At 34.7% G+C, this 17,414-nt stretch overlaps 1 protein-coding gene across 9 annotated transcripts in view; it reads right to left on the bottom strand.

Annotated features, from left to right (window-relative positions):
• Nucleotides 1-17,414, bottom strand: part of CC2D2B (coiled-coil and C2 domain containing 2B) — a 131,482-nt gene that overhangs the window by 93,015 nt on the left and 21,053 nt on the right. For 6 of the 9 annotated variants that reach the window (XR_008912729.1, XM_056801779.1, XM_056801822.1 and 3 more), the window contains 5 exons: nucleotides 13,798-13,890; nucleotides 11,333-11,528; nucleotides 8,621-8,757; nucleotides 8,352-8,480; nucleotides 7,205-7,414 (listed from right to left, as the gene is read on the bottom strand). Coding sequence is in view for 8 of the 9 variants with exons in the window: in XM_056801779.1 (XP_056657757.1) it covers nucleotides 7,205-7,414; nucleotides 8,352-8,480; nucleotides 8,621-8,757; nucleotides 11,333-11,528; nucleotides 13,798-13,890 (765 nt within the window). In the remaining variant the exon portion in view is untranslated. Of the gene's footprint in view, nucleotides 1-7,204; nucleotides 7,415-8,351; nucleotides 8,481-8,620; nucleotides 8,758-11,332; nucleotides 11,529-13,797; nucleotides 13,891-17,414 lie in introns of those variants that run through there. The other 3 variants (XM_056801801.1, XM_056801826.1, XM_056801834.1) reach the window with 2 other exon arrangements.

The raw sequence follows: 17,414 nt of genomic DNA on the forward strand, positions 1-17,414 counted from the left end.
GCTGTGTGACCTTCATGCCTGTTATAACAAATTGTTCTCATCCACCCTTCTGCCAGAGAAGTCTTCATGTGCCTAGGGTAGACACTCCTCTAACTCACCCACAGGTTTGAGGTCTGAGTTACACTCATCTTGGTTTAGCCAGCATGCTCACTCAATTTCCTGGGATGTGGCCTTTGCACATGCTATAGCTTCTTCGAGCCACTGGTAAGAGCTAGGTGGAAAGTGGATATCAAAGGAGGATGAAAAGCCCTGAAAAGGCAAGTCTTCAAATCAGAGGTATTCCTCTTCTCTGAACACCCCAAATACTCCAGAGAGAACAGTAATTTTATGTATAAAGCAGCAAGGTACCTATGTGTGTGCATGTTCATATGCAAATATATATATATATACATACATACATACACACACACACACACACACACACACACACACACACATATATATATATATATATATATATATATATATATATATATATATATTCTTCTCTTACACTTCTCCATAACTCTTCCTGGGAATTTAATAGTCCACAGTTCATGCATAGGGCCCTGCCTCCACATGTCTTCCTCTCCCCAATTTCTCTTCTTTTACAAAACATTAGCTATTATTTGATTATACAATATCCACTTCTTGGTTTCTTGAATATTATGGGAAGGCTTTTGGCAGTTGAAGCATTGTGAAACTTAGGAGATGGAAACTTAAGTTCTTATTTATCCACAAGATGGGGCAGTGGATCTCTAGAGAGCTGGGTCTGCAAATCAGGAAGACCCAAGTTCAAATACAGCCTCAGACACTGTATTATTGGGCAAGTCCCTTAACCCCTGCACCTCAGTTTAGCCACTAGCAAAATTGGGATATAAGAATAGAATCTATTTTCCAGGGTTGTTGTGAGGATCAAATAAATAATATTGGTAAAGCACCTGGCACACAGTAAGCACTATACAAATGTTAGCTATTATTCTCATTAAGAAAAGAAGACATCATTAAACCGGAGAAATCTGGAAAATTTGGAACTTTCCTCTGTTCCTATGGTATGTATATATGTGGTACTTCTTTCTATGGCAGTATATACTCCATGTTTCATTTTTTCCAATTACCTACAATTTCCCCAATGACCTGACAGATTTAAAACTAGAAGTCATGATCCCAGAAGACACCAAGTGAGCGAGACTGGCACAGTTTATTGCACATAATAAGCATTAAGTGGTTATAGCTAAAAAAACCCCTAAAGTCTATACTGGGTAATTATAATGAACAAATTTGGCCCCATAAAAGAATTAAGAAAAAGTGCCTCTTATTCTTTGCAGGGTTAGAAGACTATGCTTATGTGTCAGATACTCTTAGATACAATACAAATGTCTTTTTAATCTTTCCTTTAAAAAGTCTTGGTTAAAGGGGATGGCTTGCTGGGGTAGAGAGATGGGGGCAAGGAAAAAGGGATATATTCAGAAATGAAGAAGAGATGAAAAATAAAAAAATCTAGCACATCTCATCTAAAATTTTCCTATATGGAGAAGGTAGGAAGGGAACTGACCAGTAAAGGCCCACAAAGAGACTTGATAAACCTGTTTCCAGAAATGCATGATGATGAAAACTTTTCCCTTCAAATATCAGAGCAGAGTCAGTATCTTCTATTTTCTGCCTACCTGCTGTGTGGTAATAAAAAACCTTTGGTGGGCTGCTGAACCAGAGCCTAGTAGACATACAAAAGGCTTAAAACAAACAAAATGCATCTCATCTTCATAGCTTTCCATTTAAGAGGAAGAAAAAATGCTGTAAACCTCCAGATGGTAATGGTGGTAGTAATAGTAGCAGTAGTAGTAGTAGAAGAAGTAATAGTAGTAGTAGTAGTAGAAGTAGTAACAGCAGTAATACTGGTGTTACTGGTGGGTAGTAGTAGTAGAAGGAATAGTACTACTACTAGTAGTAGTAGTAGTGGTAGTAGAAGTAGTAGTGGTGGTAGTAGTAGTAGTGGTGGTAGTAGTAGTAGTAGTAGTAGTAGTAGTAGAAGAAGTAATAGTAGTAGTAGTAGTAGTAATAGTAGTAGTGGTAGTAGTAGTAGTAGTGATAACTGCCACCAGCAACATACTCTACCCACCCTTAAAACCCTGAGGGAAGAAGTAGCTCTGGGGGAACCATCTACCAGTAAGGGTGCAAGCTGTGAGAGCTAGCTCATAGCCTATATGCTTGACCTAAATTTCTTTAAGTATTCCAGTTTTATTCCTTTATAATTTTTAGAATATAGACCTTGATGTCTTAACTTCTTTTGCATTATCCTTTCTACCTGAACCGAAAGAAGTTAAAGCTTTCTTATCAATTCCTAGCCCTTTCCACCTTAATAAGTTAGAACAATTCATTTTTGTTTAGATTAAATTTTTAAAAAATCAAAATTACTGAAATTTTAGCTATGCAGGTTGTTCACCATGGGTATATCCCTTTCATGAATGTCAGCCAATCAATCAACTAACAAATATTATTTATATGACTACTATGAGCCAGGTACTATGTTAAGTATTAGGAACTGAAAGATAAAAATGAATCCTGAAGATACTTGTATTTTATCAGAATATGAGATTTGCAACTTATCTGTAACTTATAACATTTTAAAAATCTAATTTCACATTTATTTCTTTTTGGTGATTCAAAGGATTTTATTTATGATCAGTCAGTCCTTCCCTGTTCTTTGTCATAAATCTGGCTGTTGAGGGATTAGATAAAGCTGTTTTTTTTTCCTCTAACAATTCTGGAAGGAATTCAGAAGATATTCCCTGTAGGTATGAGAACACATTACCAAAGAGCCTAAGACCTCCATGAACACTGAATTTCCAAGGGTCTTTGCTATTTCTACTTATAGAGAAAAATTAAAGCTAATATCCCTGTAGCTGAGACATTTTAAGTGTATTGAAGTTAATGAGGTTCTTCTTTAGGAATTCATTTATGGCTTGTTAAATGTATTTTTCTAAGAGGGTTATTTAATTATTCAATTTAATATTCTGTTTACTGGGCAATTGATATCTTTGTAAATTTTCTTCCATTTCATTTTAAGTATCAGTTTTTTTTGTCATGAAGCTGGACAAAATATCTCCTAACAAATTCTTTTATTTCTTCTTCATAGGTTGTGAATTTAACTTTTCCATTTTTGATATTGATAATTTGGGTTTTTTTTTAATTGTAAACCAAACTGAATAAGGCCTTGCCTAGTTTCTTTTTTAAAAATATAAAAGTTCTTTGTCTTATTAATTCAATTTTATTGTTTTATTAATATTTATTAATTTATATTTTGTTAATATTTCCTTATTTTGATGGTTCATTGAGGGTTTTAAATTTAATGGTTTCCTAGTTTCTTTTCACTGAATGTCTCACTTCTATTGATAAATACATTTTCCCTTAAGTACTGCTTTGGCTGCATCTCACCAGTTTGGTATGTTGTCTCACTGTTGTCATTATTTTTAATTAAATTATTGTTTCTATGACTTATTCTTTGGCATATCTGTTTATTAGAATTAAGTTAATTTCCACTTAACTTTTTTTTTAAAGCCCTTACCTTCCATCTTGGTTCCAAGGCAAAAGAGTGGTAAGGGCTAGTCAATGGGAGTTAAGTAACTTGCCCAGGCTCACATAGCTGGGAAGTATCTGAGGCCAAATTTGAACCTAGGACCTCCCGCCTCTAGGCCTGGCTCTCAATCCACTGAACTACCTAGCTGCCCTCTCCATTTAACTTTTAATAAACTCTTTAAAGTCTCCTTATTTTAACTCTTTGTGGATCTTTCTGTTTCAAGTGTGTTTCTTGTATTAATTTTAAAAAAATCAATTGTTATTCTCTTCTGTTTTATTGGTGAGTTCATCCCTCAACCTTAGCCCCTCTACCCGGATAGTTTACCAGGGTGTGGCCACTACACATGCTATAGCTTCTTGGAACCACAGGTGAGAGTTAGATGAAAGGTAGCTAAATATAAGAAAATAAGACAGAGAGAAATATATAACTAGCAGTTATGTGAATATTAAAGGAAGATGAGAACAGTTTCTTCCAATAGTCACAAAGGTAGCTAAAATAGGTGCTGTAGAGAGCCTGGGGCTTGGTTAGACATTAAAGATGCTTGTCTTGCCACTGGAGTTTGATGAGTCTGGAAGAGAGAGAGTGAGGCTGACAAGTTTATGCAACCCTACCTTGATTAAATCCAATTCATACATAAATGATCACCTGTTATGTCATTAGTCCTCTGAAAATGAAAGGCAATTTCTGTACCCATCTCTGTTTATATGTGTGCTCCTTCCTTATTTAACTTTTCAGATGAGAAAATGATTCAAGTGGAGTCTTCTCCCCCTGCTATTGTGCCCTAATTGTTGTATAAATTCATTTTTGCATATCCCATTTATATGAGATAATTTTTCCCATTCTTCTTCTTCACCCAATTTCTCAATGCATTCATCTTCCTTATCCCTTCCATTCTTCTAAGATCATCCAAACACAACAGAGTCACACTCATGCCCTATGTCTAATTAACCTTCTCTCCCAACACCTCATAATTACTGGCTGACGGGTTACATGTATCATCTCCCCATATAAAAATGAAAAAATTTAACCTTGTTTAGTCTCTATGGTTTCTCATTCATGTTTATCTTTTTAGGTTTCTCTCGAGTGATGTGTTTGTCAAATTTTCTACTCAGGATGGTGTTTTCATCAGGAAAAGCTTGGAAGTCGTCTTTCTCATTAAAGGTTCATTTTTTTTTCTTCCATAGGATTATACTCAGATAGTTAAACTTTGTAGCGAGCCTAGACCCTTTGCCTTTAGTAATATCATATTCTAAGCTCCCTCTTCTTCAAGGTAATAGCTGCTAAGTCTTGTGTGATCCTGACCATGACCTTCTTGCTACTTAAATATTTTCTTTCTAGATACTTACAGTAATTTTTCCCTAAACTCTGGATTTTGGCTATAATATTCCTGAAAGTTTTTATTTTGAGGCTACTTTCAGGAGGAAACTGATGGATTTCTTTTTCAGCTTTTAATTTAACCTCTGGTTCTAAGATATTTAAAAAGTTTTCTTTCATGGTTTCTTAAAACATGATATCTAGGCTCTTTCTTGTTAATGGTTTTCAGGTAATCCAATGATTCTTATATTATCTACCTTTGATCTGTTTTCCAGGTCTAATGGTTTTTCCTGAGACATTTTATATTATAATAAATAAAAATTAATTTTGGAGACTTTATACTAAAATTATAAGCATTTATTAGCAAAGAGAATTAAATAAAGAATGAGCCTAGCTATATAATATCTCAGCTGAGTGCTTCTGCTTCATCAGGTCCCAGATTCCTCATAGCCCTTGTCCATTTCAGAAGCAGCTGGCCAGCCAGGGAGCCCAGCTAACCTTATCTTCAACTTTTAAAATCTTTGGATGGTTTTATTATTTTTGATATCTTAGAAAGTTATTAGCTTCCATTTAGTCAAAGCTAATTTTCAAGGGGTTATTTTCTTCAATAAAGATTTGTGCCTCTTTTTTCAAGCTGTTATTCTTTTCATATCTTTCTCCCATAGCTCTTGCCTCTTTTTCCAGTCTTCTGTTCTCCTTTGGGTTTGAAATAATTTTTAGCACTTTCTTTAACTCTTGCATTAACTCTTCTAGGAATTCATGTTGGAGTTATGGCCAAGCTGCATTCATTTTTAAGGCTTTGCTTGTAGGTGTTTTTGAGTCATTTTCTTTTTCTGTATTTGTGTTCTGAGCTTCTCTGTCATCAAAATAGTTCTTTATAAGTTGGGTTCTTTTTTGACATTATTATTCTTAACTTTGGATTTTGTGTTAGTGCTAAGCTCTTGTACTTCTGGTGAGGGAATGTCTGTCCTGAGTTTCTGGTTTTTTACATCCTTCTGCTGGTTTCACAGTTCTGGTTGAGGATTTACAAGCTTTCAGTGCTCCTAAAATGGGGGAGGACTGTTGATTGATTTCTATGCCTGAGCTCTGAAACTTCCTGACTTACATTTGGTTCTACTGGTTTGTTTTTGGTTGAGAGTTTGGACTCAGCCACTATTTGCCTACTGGAGCCTCTCCAAGTTCAGAGCAACTATACTACTGGCTACTCTTTGATCTGTGATTCTGTGCTCTGTTCCAATACACACAATTATTATCAAGTGCTTCTAGAAATTTATTCTTCATTTAGTATGCATTTAGTACACATAGTACAACTGGCTAAAGCTTACAATTTGTTCTTCTCTGCCTTGGATCTCTGACTCAGCACTGGGTGGTGGGTGACAGAGCTATTACATGGTACCCGTTCCTGTACCTTTAAGACTTCTTTCACATGCTCTATCTCATTCCTCTTTTAAGGTGCTTGAATGCTCTATTCTTAGAGCTATCTTAGCCATGTAAGCTCCTAATGAGAAATCCTCCCCATTATCCACAAACCTCTCTAAGCTTTCTTGATCAAGAAAAATGACTTATTGTGACTTCTTCAGTTTTTCCAGTTTAATCAGAATGTAGTCTGATGTATTCTCTATATTAGTGATGGCAAAGCTTTTGGAGAAAGATTCTGGGCCTTGCCCCCATCCCATCCCCTAGACCTAGTGCCATGCCCACCCCCCCAAGACTATATGCTGTGCCCTTCCCCCCCACTGAGTGCCAGGTACACTCTACCCCTCCTTTTATCCCACACAGGGGAGAGAGAAAGCACTCCCATTGGGCTGCTGGGTGGAGGGGTGGGTGAAATAAAGAATGTCCTCAGCAAATGTAGAGATGGGGAGGTGAGTGACCTGAGCACTCTGCTCCCCTCCAGCTCTGCCTCCTGTGAGCTGCCCACCTTACCCTCTGTGTGCTCTCATTGGGCTGCTGGGCAGAGGGGTAGGGGATGTGAAAAAGTGTCATCAGGCATAGTAGAGAGGGGGAAGGGAGCAGCTCCACCCCAGTCCCTTTGCCTTTCTAATAACAAATTGGGAGGTGGGTGGGCAATTTCTTAATTAATTTTACTTTGTTTTTTGAAGACAACACCCAAGTTCATCCTATTCGAAATTTCACATACACACACACACACTAAGACTGTCTCATCTTGATTTCAGCTCTCCCTCACAGGCAGGTTCAATTGCTGTTCTGACTTAAATGACTAAATATAAAGTTAAATGTACATGTCTTAAGAGAAGTTGACTCAATAATCAGTTTACCTTACTATTTCAACATTGATCATTTTGCCATATGAATAAAAAAGTATGTTCTTACTTTTTCATATAGCAAATGAGGTACATTTTGCTGTTGTCTATTTTGAAAACATTCATAAAGTTGGAGCAGCCTAGAGCATAATACTTGTTCTTGATTGAAGAGAGGATGATGGCTGAACTGTAACACTGAGATGTTGAGATCTAGTTGATACATTTCCCTCTGGCCTTCTATTTTGCTTCTGGAACAGCTTTCTACATCTGATTTTATTGCCTTTTGAAAGAAAAAATATTTACCATGCATTTATTTGATTCTTTTCATTAAAATGGATTTTCACTAATTTTATAAAATAGTATTATTTAACAAGGTTCATTAAAACAGCTGGTTAAAATAAGGTACTAATTACTTCCTAATCTCCTATAATCTTGCTTTCAAAGTATAGGTATAGATACATGTAAGTTGTAATCTTAAACACATTTTCTCAAAGAAACAATATAAAAAATCATCTACATTTTGAAATGGTAAGGCTTTTTGGAATAACCTAAAAACCCTAACCCTTATATGTATTGGATAAGTATTTTTCTTTCTAAAATAGAAAGATTAATACTATCAGCTGTTTCATTAGTCATTCCTATGACTTCATAAGACAGCAAGAGACAATGCACCTTTGGAAAAATATTCTATTGTTAAGTAACTGAAGTTTCCCACTCTTCTCCACTTTCCTCCATTGGATAAGGAATATAATCTGGCAAGTAATTTCTCATATATTGTGATGATGTTTATAAATCTTCAAATCTATGTTTTATTTCTCCACTAAAATTCTACACCAATGCATGGTGTTGAGGTAATTGCAGTTTTTTGACAGCTATGCCAAATGAGTACAAGCTCTGGCAGAATAAATGAAGCCAGAAAAACTTCAAACATGAACTCACTGGCAGATTGTGTGAATGTTGACTAAGGACTAAAATTAAAAGAAACTCCAGCATCAGTAGAAGGAATATTTGCAGTGATGAAATTAAAGATTTTTAAAATATAAAAGTATTTTGCCTCCTATTTTTTTCAATGCTCTCCCTGCCCCAAAATGGCCCCCTATATTAGTATCTTCAAAGATGATTTAAAAGAGTTCACAGTTAACCCTAGAGAAGTGTCAATAATCATAAGATACCAGAAGAATTCTAACTAGAACTACAAAAATATTTTAGTTGATTACCTTCTTATAAATTGTTTTTAATCCTGAATTTAAAGTTTCAATAGTAATGAGCTTTCTGAAATTCCATGACTGCTTAATTGGAGAGGGTAATGAAATTATTTCTCCACTTTCTTCAAACCAGCACTTTCCCTATTAAAAATATTTCAGAAACAACAATGAAAAAAGGTATACTAAAATAACTTTATGTAACAGTACAAAAATGTTGTAATTTGGTGCTTAAACACTATTTATCCACTGTTTTAGTTATTTTAATTAATTGGTATACTTACCTCTTCCAGTATAAGTAAGCGATTTTCCATTTTGTTACAGGTTCTTTTATATGTTTCTGGCTTTTTTTTAATATAAAATCCTTCATCTTCTAAGATACGTGGCATCATGTTTTTTGGCAACTTATCTCGGTGGATCACTTTAAAATAATGTATTTTATTATTTCTATTTCTATTATTTATTATTTCTATACATGATATATAGAGTATATTTCTGGCAGCCAAAAAAGGTAAATAAACCCTGATAAAATGGGGGGGGGGATGAGCCATTGGGTACCCTACTGTTGAATTCTAGCAAAAAAGTATTTTAAATCAAAACAACTCGGGAAGTATGAAGAATAAAGAAAAAAAAGTACACCTGTTCAGGATGTCTCTGATAGTGGAGGAGAAATAGAGAATTTTTAATGGTGTAGGGAAAAGTGGACAATGTTTTAGCTCTTCCAGAATCAGGGATTTTGTTTTCAGAGGGATACCAACTTAAATATTTTAGTCAAAAATCCTAAGACAAGCAACAAAAAACATTTGCAGAGGTAAATTTTAAAAATTAAAGTATCTTTATATGGGATGAAAGTTTATTTGACTGTGATGAATTTATTTTATTATAGTGGTTAAGCATACGTGCTTAGTACTTAAATTATATTTTTATAGCCATGATTTTACAATTAACCCAGTGGGATTTGCAAGAATTGCACTGAATTTTCATTCTCATAATAAAAACTAGAAATCATTGAAGCCCTAAATAAGAGTGTGTCTCAGAATCAAGAAAACTTGGATTTCGTTCTTACTAAAGTTCTTTACCAAAGCATGGTGTGGAGGCGATTATGGTTTCATGACAGCTATGCCAAGTGAAATATCTTTAAAAATGTCTTTTCACCTTTCTCCTACTGAATTCTACCCTATCGATTAAAGCTCAGTGCAAATGAGGACAGGGATCAATGAATGGCTGTTGAAGAGGGAAATTTTTAGGATTAACGTGAGGAAAATCTTTCTAAGACTTGAATAATTATCTAAAAGTAGAATTGAACAAATTGGGAGGTAATGGACTCCCTCTCACTTGCAGTCTTTGGGCAAAGGCCAGATGATTACTTTTTGTTGAAGAAACCGGATTAATTACTTCCATTTTAAAAAATACTCATGAAACCCTAAGTAAATCTCTCCACCTCTAAATACCTGGAAACTCTCTAAAACAATAAATTAGAGAATAGGTATCAGTCTTCACTGATAGAGAAAGTTTCCTTACTGAGAATTCTCTATACCAGATCGCATACTTTCTGATGCCTTTACACTCTTAAAAATTACTGAGGTTCCTCCCCAAGAATTTTATGCTTTCTTGGGTAATATCTATTGATATTTACCATATTTACCATACCAAGTAAAATATACTCATATTATTATAAAAATAGTTTGCACTTTGTGAAAACTGCTGCCTTTTACCAAGAAAGCCACAGGTCTGGTACAAAACCCAAACCAAACAAACAATAAATCAGCTTCCATCATTAGCCAATAAGATTGCAGGCCTGGAAAAAAGAAAATGAACAAAGTATTCTTAAAAATGATAAAAAACAGTAAATATATTCAGGCACTGAAACAGAAGACTTTGGCTGTCTTCATGACCACTGAATCATTAATTCCACTTTTGTTTCACTTTCAAGATACTTGGTTGCTCATATATGTACACAATCATAACTCTCAGATCTATTTATCCAGCACTAACTTCTCCCCTGACTTCCAGTCTTGCATTTTCAAGTACTTGTTGAATATCTAAAACTGGATAAACCATAGACATCCTAAACTCAATATGTCCAAAACTGAACTCATTAGTTTTCCCCTCCAAACCTTCCCCTATTTCTAACTTCTCTATTGATCACCATCATTCCCCATCACTCAGGCTTGCAAATTAGGTGTCTCTTCAACTCTTCCCTTTCACTCAGTCCCCCATATCCAACCTATTGCCACATCCTGTCAGTTTTTACCTCTATAATAACTCTTGCATATGCTTCCTTCTTTTCTCTGACACTGCCACCACTCTAGTGGTTGTAATTCATCTCTCTGCTGGATTACTGCAATAGTGTGCTGATTCGTCTTGCCTTCACTGAGCTGTCACACCGATCTTCCTACAATGCAGAACTGACATCTCTATCTCTATCTCTATCTCTATCTCTATCTCTATCTCTATCTCTATCTCTATCTATGTCTATCCTGTTTGGACATAGCTGTTTGCATGTTATATCTCCCAATAGACTGAGCTTTAGGCTGATTTAGTCTTTTGCTTGTTTGCCTTTCTTTGTCCAGGGATCACCATAGTGTCTGTCATTTAGCAGGTGTTCAATAAATGCTACTTGACTGACTGAATTATCTTTTCACTACTGTGTAATGGTGCAGTGGGCATTACAAAATGCTTTTAAAACAATCAAAGATATTTTCTTTATCATGTAGGAAGAACAAGGCTGGCTCTAATGCACTAATGCAGTGATAGGTCCCTTCAGAAAATAATGCATGTTACAAAACATCATATACAAATATAAAATCATATTCATAATATAGAGGTGTAGTTTGTTTCTAAAAATTATACTATGAGAATATCACAAAAAATTCTTTTAAAATGTTTACATAGTTCCTTTTCACTATGGTTTTAAGCCATGGAACCTAGATACAGCATACACAGCAATCTTGATTTATTAATCACATTAATATTTTAATAGAAAAACAAAATACCTGGAGAACTGCTTGGCACAAAAATATATTCCTGCTCTTTCTCAAAACGTACTTGATCATCTTCATATTCAGGAGACTTTAATTCAAGCAAATCTGGGAAAATGACTTCTTCCATGATTTTTTCATCATCCATATCCATATGGTTTTGTAAATTGTTTAATGCAGCATGTTTTTCATAACTATCATTTATTAATTTCTGTTCAATGCCAAGAAGAAAATCAGTTCTATGTGCTTTTAGCAAATGAAGAATAGTCATTAAAAGTAGGATTCTCTGTTACTTACCAGTCTTGGACTCCTTTGCCTGGCATTCAAGACCCTCCACAATATGGTAATACCCTCCCTCTCATCCTTATTTCATATCATTCCATGCTGTAAACTCTAAACTCCAACTACACTTTCCTCTCTGATTGTCTTTCAAATGTACCTTTCACCTACTGAATTCAAACCTATCTATTAAAGCTCAATGCAAATGAGATTTGAGATCAATGAATACTACTAAGATGTTGAAAAGGGTAAATTTTAGAGTTAACATAAGAAAAATCTTTCTAATAATTTGAGCTATCCAAAAGTGGAATTGAAAAAGTCAGGAGGTAGTAGGCTCCCCTCACTTAAAGTCTTTGGGTAAAAGTCAGATTCCTACTTTTTGTATAGAAGCCAAATCAACTATGGGTTTGTATTCTTTAAACCCTTACCTTTCATCTGAGTGGTAAGGGCTAGGCAATGGGAGTTAAGTGACTTGCCCAGGGTCACAAAGCTGGGAAGTGTTTGAGGCCAGATTTGAACTTCCCATCTCTAGGCCTGGCTCTAAATCCACTGAGCTACCCAGATGCTCCCTCAACTATTGTTTTTTAACTGTCCTTTTCCTTTTGCTTGAAGCAAGGTAGTATTTAACTTAATGCTCATTCTTACCTTTTTTTCTAAAAATTGTTCACTCCCACAAACAGGAAAATGTGTTCAGATGGTAAACTAACCTAATCTAAGTGATTCTTAATCTTTAAATTCATTCTCATGTCTCAATAATTGTGCTTTATGATTGGGTATTTCAATTTGAAATTGTGAAAAAGCCTTGATCTAACAGTTATCCTAACTACTCTCCATACGATATTCATATTTATGTGTGCACCTGTATATACATACATGTATGTATATATATATATTTATATGCATAAACCTATATGATTATATGTAATATGCATACACATATACATAATATTATGTATGGATATAGATGTCCTTCTATCTTCTAAGAGGTTGAGCATTTTCCCTTAAAGAAGTATTTTTTGGTTTTGCTTTGTTTTGAACAAATCTTGTCCAAAGAAAATTGTTTCATTCTACTATAGAGATATATATATAATGTAGATTCTTGTTCAAGCCTGAGATAAATTTCTTTAGGTTCTTCCAACCTCAAGATTCTATAAAGGTAGGTCATAAGGAACAGAGAATTCTAGACTATAGTTCCTTCCTGTTACTCCAATCTCCTAAATTTTACTGCATCTAAACTATTAAAGGGGATCAAAAGATCATAGATTTAGAGCTGGAAAAAGATTATGGAAGTCAAAGGGTAAACTTTTATCATTTTATAGATGAGGAAACTGATGACCAGAGAAAGTTTACCCAAGTAGTAAACCCAGGCGATCTGACACATAATCTTGCCAGATTTCTACTATATCACTGATGAGTTCATATGACAGATATATCTTCTAGGAATTTAATTTGTGAATATAAATTTCTGGGTTAGCTGCTGTTCTCATCATAGTAAGGGCACATGAGACCTTAGCTTTGATTTGTTTTTTTTTTTTTAAAGATTGTTTTGCACTTTTTTCCCCCAGAAAGATTATTGTGAACTTTAACCTGTTTAGATGTTTAAATTAAAAGCAATTAAAAAAAAACCTAGAGGTTCTCTAAAGCTTTATCTCTCATTACTAATTTAAATTTATTTAATTTCCTGTCTGCATCATATATTTTAAACAACTTTTATTAAGGTTATCTCTAAAGTTCCTCTACTAATATTCTCCAAATAAATATGGTACTGGAGTATACTTTAGGTGCCTCTATGCTATTTTTAGTGCCCTTTTATGGAAAAGTTTTGCTTAACAATCTATGTTGTTTCCATCAATAATCTAACTTTTAAAAAATAAATTAAAAGAGAAGAGAATAAGATGTTTTTTCCTAGACAAGGTATAGGACTTGTCTTAAGTGAGTTGTTGCTATGCAGTAAGGGCAACAATAGTAATATTCATTCAACTGTTCTTCAATGCACTAACCAACTGGCAAAAACTGAATAACCGACAAAGGAGAAAAAAAATATTTTTCTTTGCTCCACTTTCAGAAAAGTGCCTTCCTAATAGCTTCCCAGAGGCAAAGAAAATAATAAGCAATAATAAAAATTGGCTCTCTTCTATCATATATCTAAATTTATCCTGAAATATTAAAGTAAAATTTCTTAGAAATATAAGATACTTAACCTGGTCTATAGTTTGGTTTAAAGTTTGGAAATCTGAGCATTCTTCACCACTTGTAATAAAAAATGTAAGACCTTCATCTGAAAAGATTTCTTCCTGTGGATTAAAATAAAATAACCTGAATGCAACATATTTTTTAAAAAACTCTTACCTTCCATCTTGGAATCAATACTATGTATTGGTTCCAAGGCAGAAGAGTGATAATAGCTAGGCAATGGGGGTTAAGTGACTTGCCCAGGGTCACAGAGTTGGGAGGTGTCTGAGGGCAGATTTGAACCTAGGACCTCCTGTTTCTAGGCCTAGCTCTAAATCCACTGAACTACCCAGATGTCCCCCTGAATACAATATTAAAGCAAATTCATTCAACAATATTTATTCAATAAAATTTTAAGTGCCTCATATGTGCAGAGTCCTGGGTTGGGAAATATACTAATTTGAGATAAGATATGGTCCCTATTATCATGAAATTTACAATCCAGTCAGGTGATCAGGTATCTTTCACAGAAAACAATATTTAAACGCAAAAGCATAAGTTCAAAGTGCTAGAGGGGGAAAATGGGAAGGCTTTGTAGAGAAGATTCTATTTCTGCTGAACTATAAAGGATGGATTGTATTTTGAACAGGTCTGAGAATAGGAGAGATGAGCTTTCCAAGCCCTGGAAACAAAAGCATGAAGGCTGAAAAGGTACATGGAGGTGAAAAAGAAGGGACTCATTTGTGAACTGTAGTAGGCACTAGAAAACACGAAAAAAGTAAAATGCTCCTTGTTCTCAAGGAAAGTATTTCTTTAATGGAAGATAGAAAACACATGTACATACAAATCAAACCATACAAAACCCTTATAAAGCAGGTTAGAGGTAATCTTGAAAGGGAAGTTGCTAACAACTGACAGAAACCAGGAAAAGGAGGACTCATACATAAAAAGGAAACTAAATTGACTCTTGAAGGAAACCAGGTATTCCAAGAGATGGAGATAAAGAAGGAAAATGTTCCAGGCCCTGGGGATAGCCAGCAGAGCAGAATGGAGATAGGAAAATTGTATACATGAAACAACAAAAAGACCAGTATGGCTTGAATGTAGAGTATGGTAGGGAATAATGTGTAAGAAGGCTGAAAAAATTAAGAGCTTAAAAAGACAGAGGAATTAATATTTGATATTAGACTCAATAGAGAACCACTAGAATTTATTGAATGGGGAGGAGCCATGGTTGGACTACACTTTGGGAACTGATAAGATGGATTGGAGTGGGGAGAGATGAAGCTGTTAGAACTACTAGGAGGCCATTGGAATGGTCCAGATGAGAAGTAATGAAGGAATGAACTAGGAAGGTAATAATAATAGTGATAATAGTTAACATTTATATAGCACTTACTATGTGCCAGATATTGTGCTAAGCACTTTATAATTATTATTTAATTTGACCTTACAACCTTGGAAGGTTCAATGTGATTCTTTCCATTTTTATAGTTAAGGAAATTGACCCAAGGTCAAACAGGTAGTAGTGTCTGAGGCCGCATTTGAGTTCCAATCTTATTGACTCCAGATCTGGTGCTCTATCCATTGTGCTTTGTACATGATAGTTGTGTAAATGGAAAAAAGAGGGCATATCCAAGAACTGTTGTTAGAAATAAGATTTGGCAACTGCTTGAATATGTGGGATGAATAAGACTAAAAAGTGAGGATGACACCAAGGCTATAAAGCTTGATAACTAGACACTCTCCTCTTTAAGTTTTTATGATATTGTTCTCTCCTGGTTGTCCTTCTACCTATCTGACCTCAGAAGAACTGGCTCCTTTGCTGGATCATCATTTAGGTTAACTAAGTACAGATGTCCTTCAAGGCTCTGTCTTGGGCCCTCTTCTCTTTTTTTCTTTCCACTCTATTATAATCTGTCACCTGGTGATCTTTTTATTTCCCATGAGTTCAATTATCATCTCTATGAAGTTGATTCCCAAGTCTATATATCCAGCTCTAATTCTCTTCCTGCAAAGCCATCAGCAGAGGAGACAGAATCAGCAGTTTTCAGAACTTTCATTCCTCAGGCAAAAAAAGACTGGGAAAAATGAGTAAACAGCAAAAGAAACAGCTAACCCTAGACAACTTCTATGGACGCAAAGAGTAAGGCACAGAATCAATAGGGGACAATGAGATCCAAGCAACCACATGTAAAACTTCAAGGAAAAATGGGAATTGGTCTCAGGCACTGGAAGAATTTAAAAAGGAATTAAAAGTCAAATAAGACAGGTGGAAGAAAAAATGGGAAAACAAAATGAAAGTAATAAAAAAAGAGTTACCCTTGCATACATAAAAAAAGCAAGAAGTAGCAAAGGAGAAAACATGTTTTAAATAAAGTTTAGTGAGAAAGATAACTAAGCAAAATCATGCTGAGAGCATTTAAATCAAAAACTGGAAGGCAACAAACATGAAAAATAAGGAAGCTGTATAAAGATAAAAACTTTTTTTTAATGAGAGGACAAATGACACTTGGACTCTTAGTATTATTCATAGTCCCAGACATGCATGATATGAGAAGGTAGATATGGCACTAAACAAAACAAAGATGGAAAGAATACTGAACTAGATCAAGTATCTAGTTCTAGACATCTAGACATAGGATGTCTATGATGGAAGAAACAAAATTCTGAGGGAATTATAGTATTGTTTTTCAAGGTATCAGGAAAAGAGATGGGAATTCAAGTCTTGGTAAAAATCTTGGACCTCAGTATTCCCAAAGCAAGATTGGGGAAATATGAATAATGATAGACCCTTTTGTCAACTTTCTCACCTCTACAAAAGTTATGAGAGTAATTAACACATATAACAAGAGTATCCTTGATGAAGACTGGTGAAGGAAATAGGCAAATTTTCACATATCTCATTTACAGTCACAAAACTAACTGAAAGGTATAAAGAAAGCAGGGTGCCACCACACATAGTTTGTTAATTACAAAGATACATTTGATTCATTATAACATAACATTACCTAAAAAGTTCCCTTCTGACAAGGAATCATGTGAATATATAATAATCATGAGATTCTTTGAAAGATTTTGATAGTAGCAATAATTTTGTTCTCTGATTCTCTGATTATTAACTTCAAGTGAGGCATCAATTACGAAAGTCTATACTCACTATAGTGATGGAAGACATCCAACCAAGAGACTAAATCAAAGAGGGATACCTTAGAGAATTTGAGATAGGTCTTTGGAGAAGTTGAAAATCATCTAAAGAATATGAATAGATTATGATATACTAGCAAAGAATCCTCCAAGACAAATGGCAGAAAGGATACAGAGATTTATAATAAAAAAAAAAGTAAATCCATTGTATAGCAATGTGAGGAAGAACTCTTCAACCACTCTGTTCATTCTTCAGGTCCCACAATTCATTAGATGACATCCTTATGAAAAATTTAAGGGGGGGGGATATGGACAAGAGTTACATGATGGGAAATCAGAGCTTGGTTGCAATCTATAACCTTGATAGTAGTACCTGTATCAATGCAATCATGAATCTCCTAAGTGTACCTCTGAAAACCAGATATTTAAAAATTGTTATTCTTTTCATATAAAAACATTAAAATGATCATATTGCTACCTAGTAATATTTTGGAATACA

Source organism: Monodelphis domestica, chromosome 1 (genome assembly GCF_027887165.1).
Source record: "Monodelphis domestica isolate mMonDom1 chromosome 1, mMonDom1.pri, whole genome shotgun sequence".
Taxonomy (NCBI): domain Eukaryota; kingdom Metazoa; phylum Chordata; class Mammalia; order Didelphimorphia; family Didelphidae; genus Monodelphis; species Monodelphis domestica.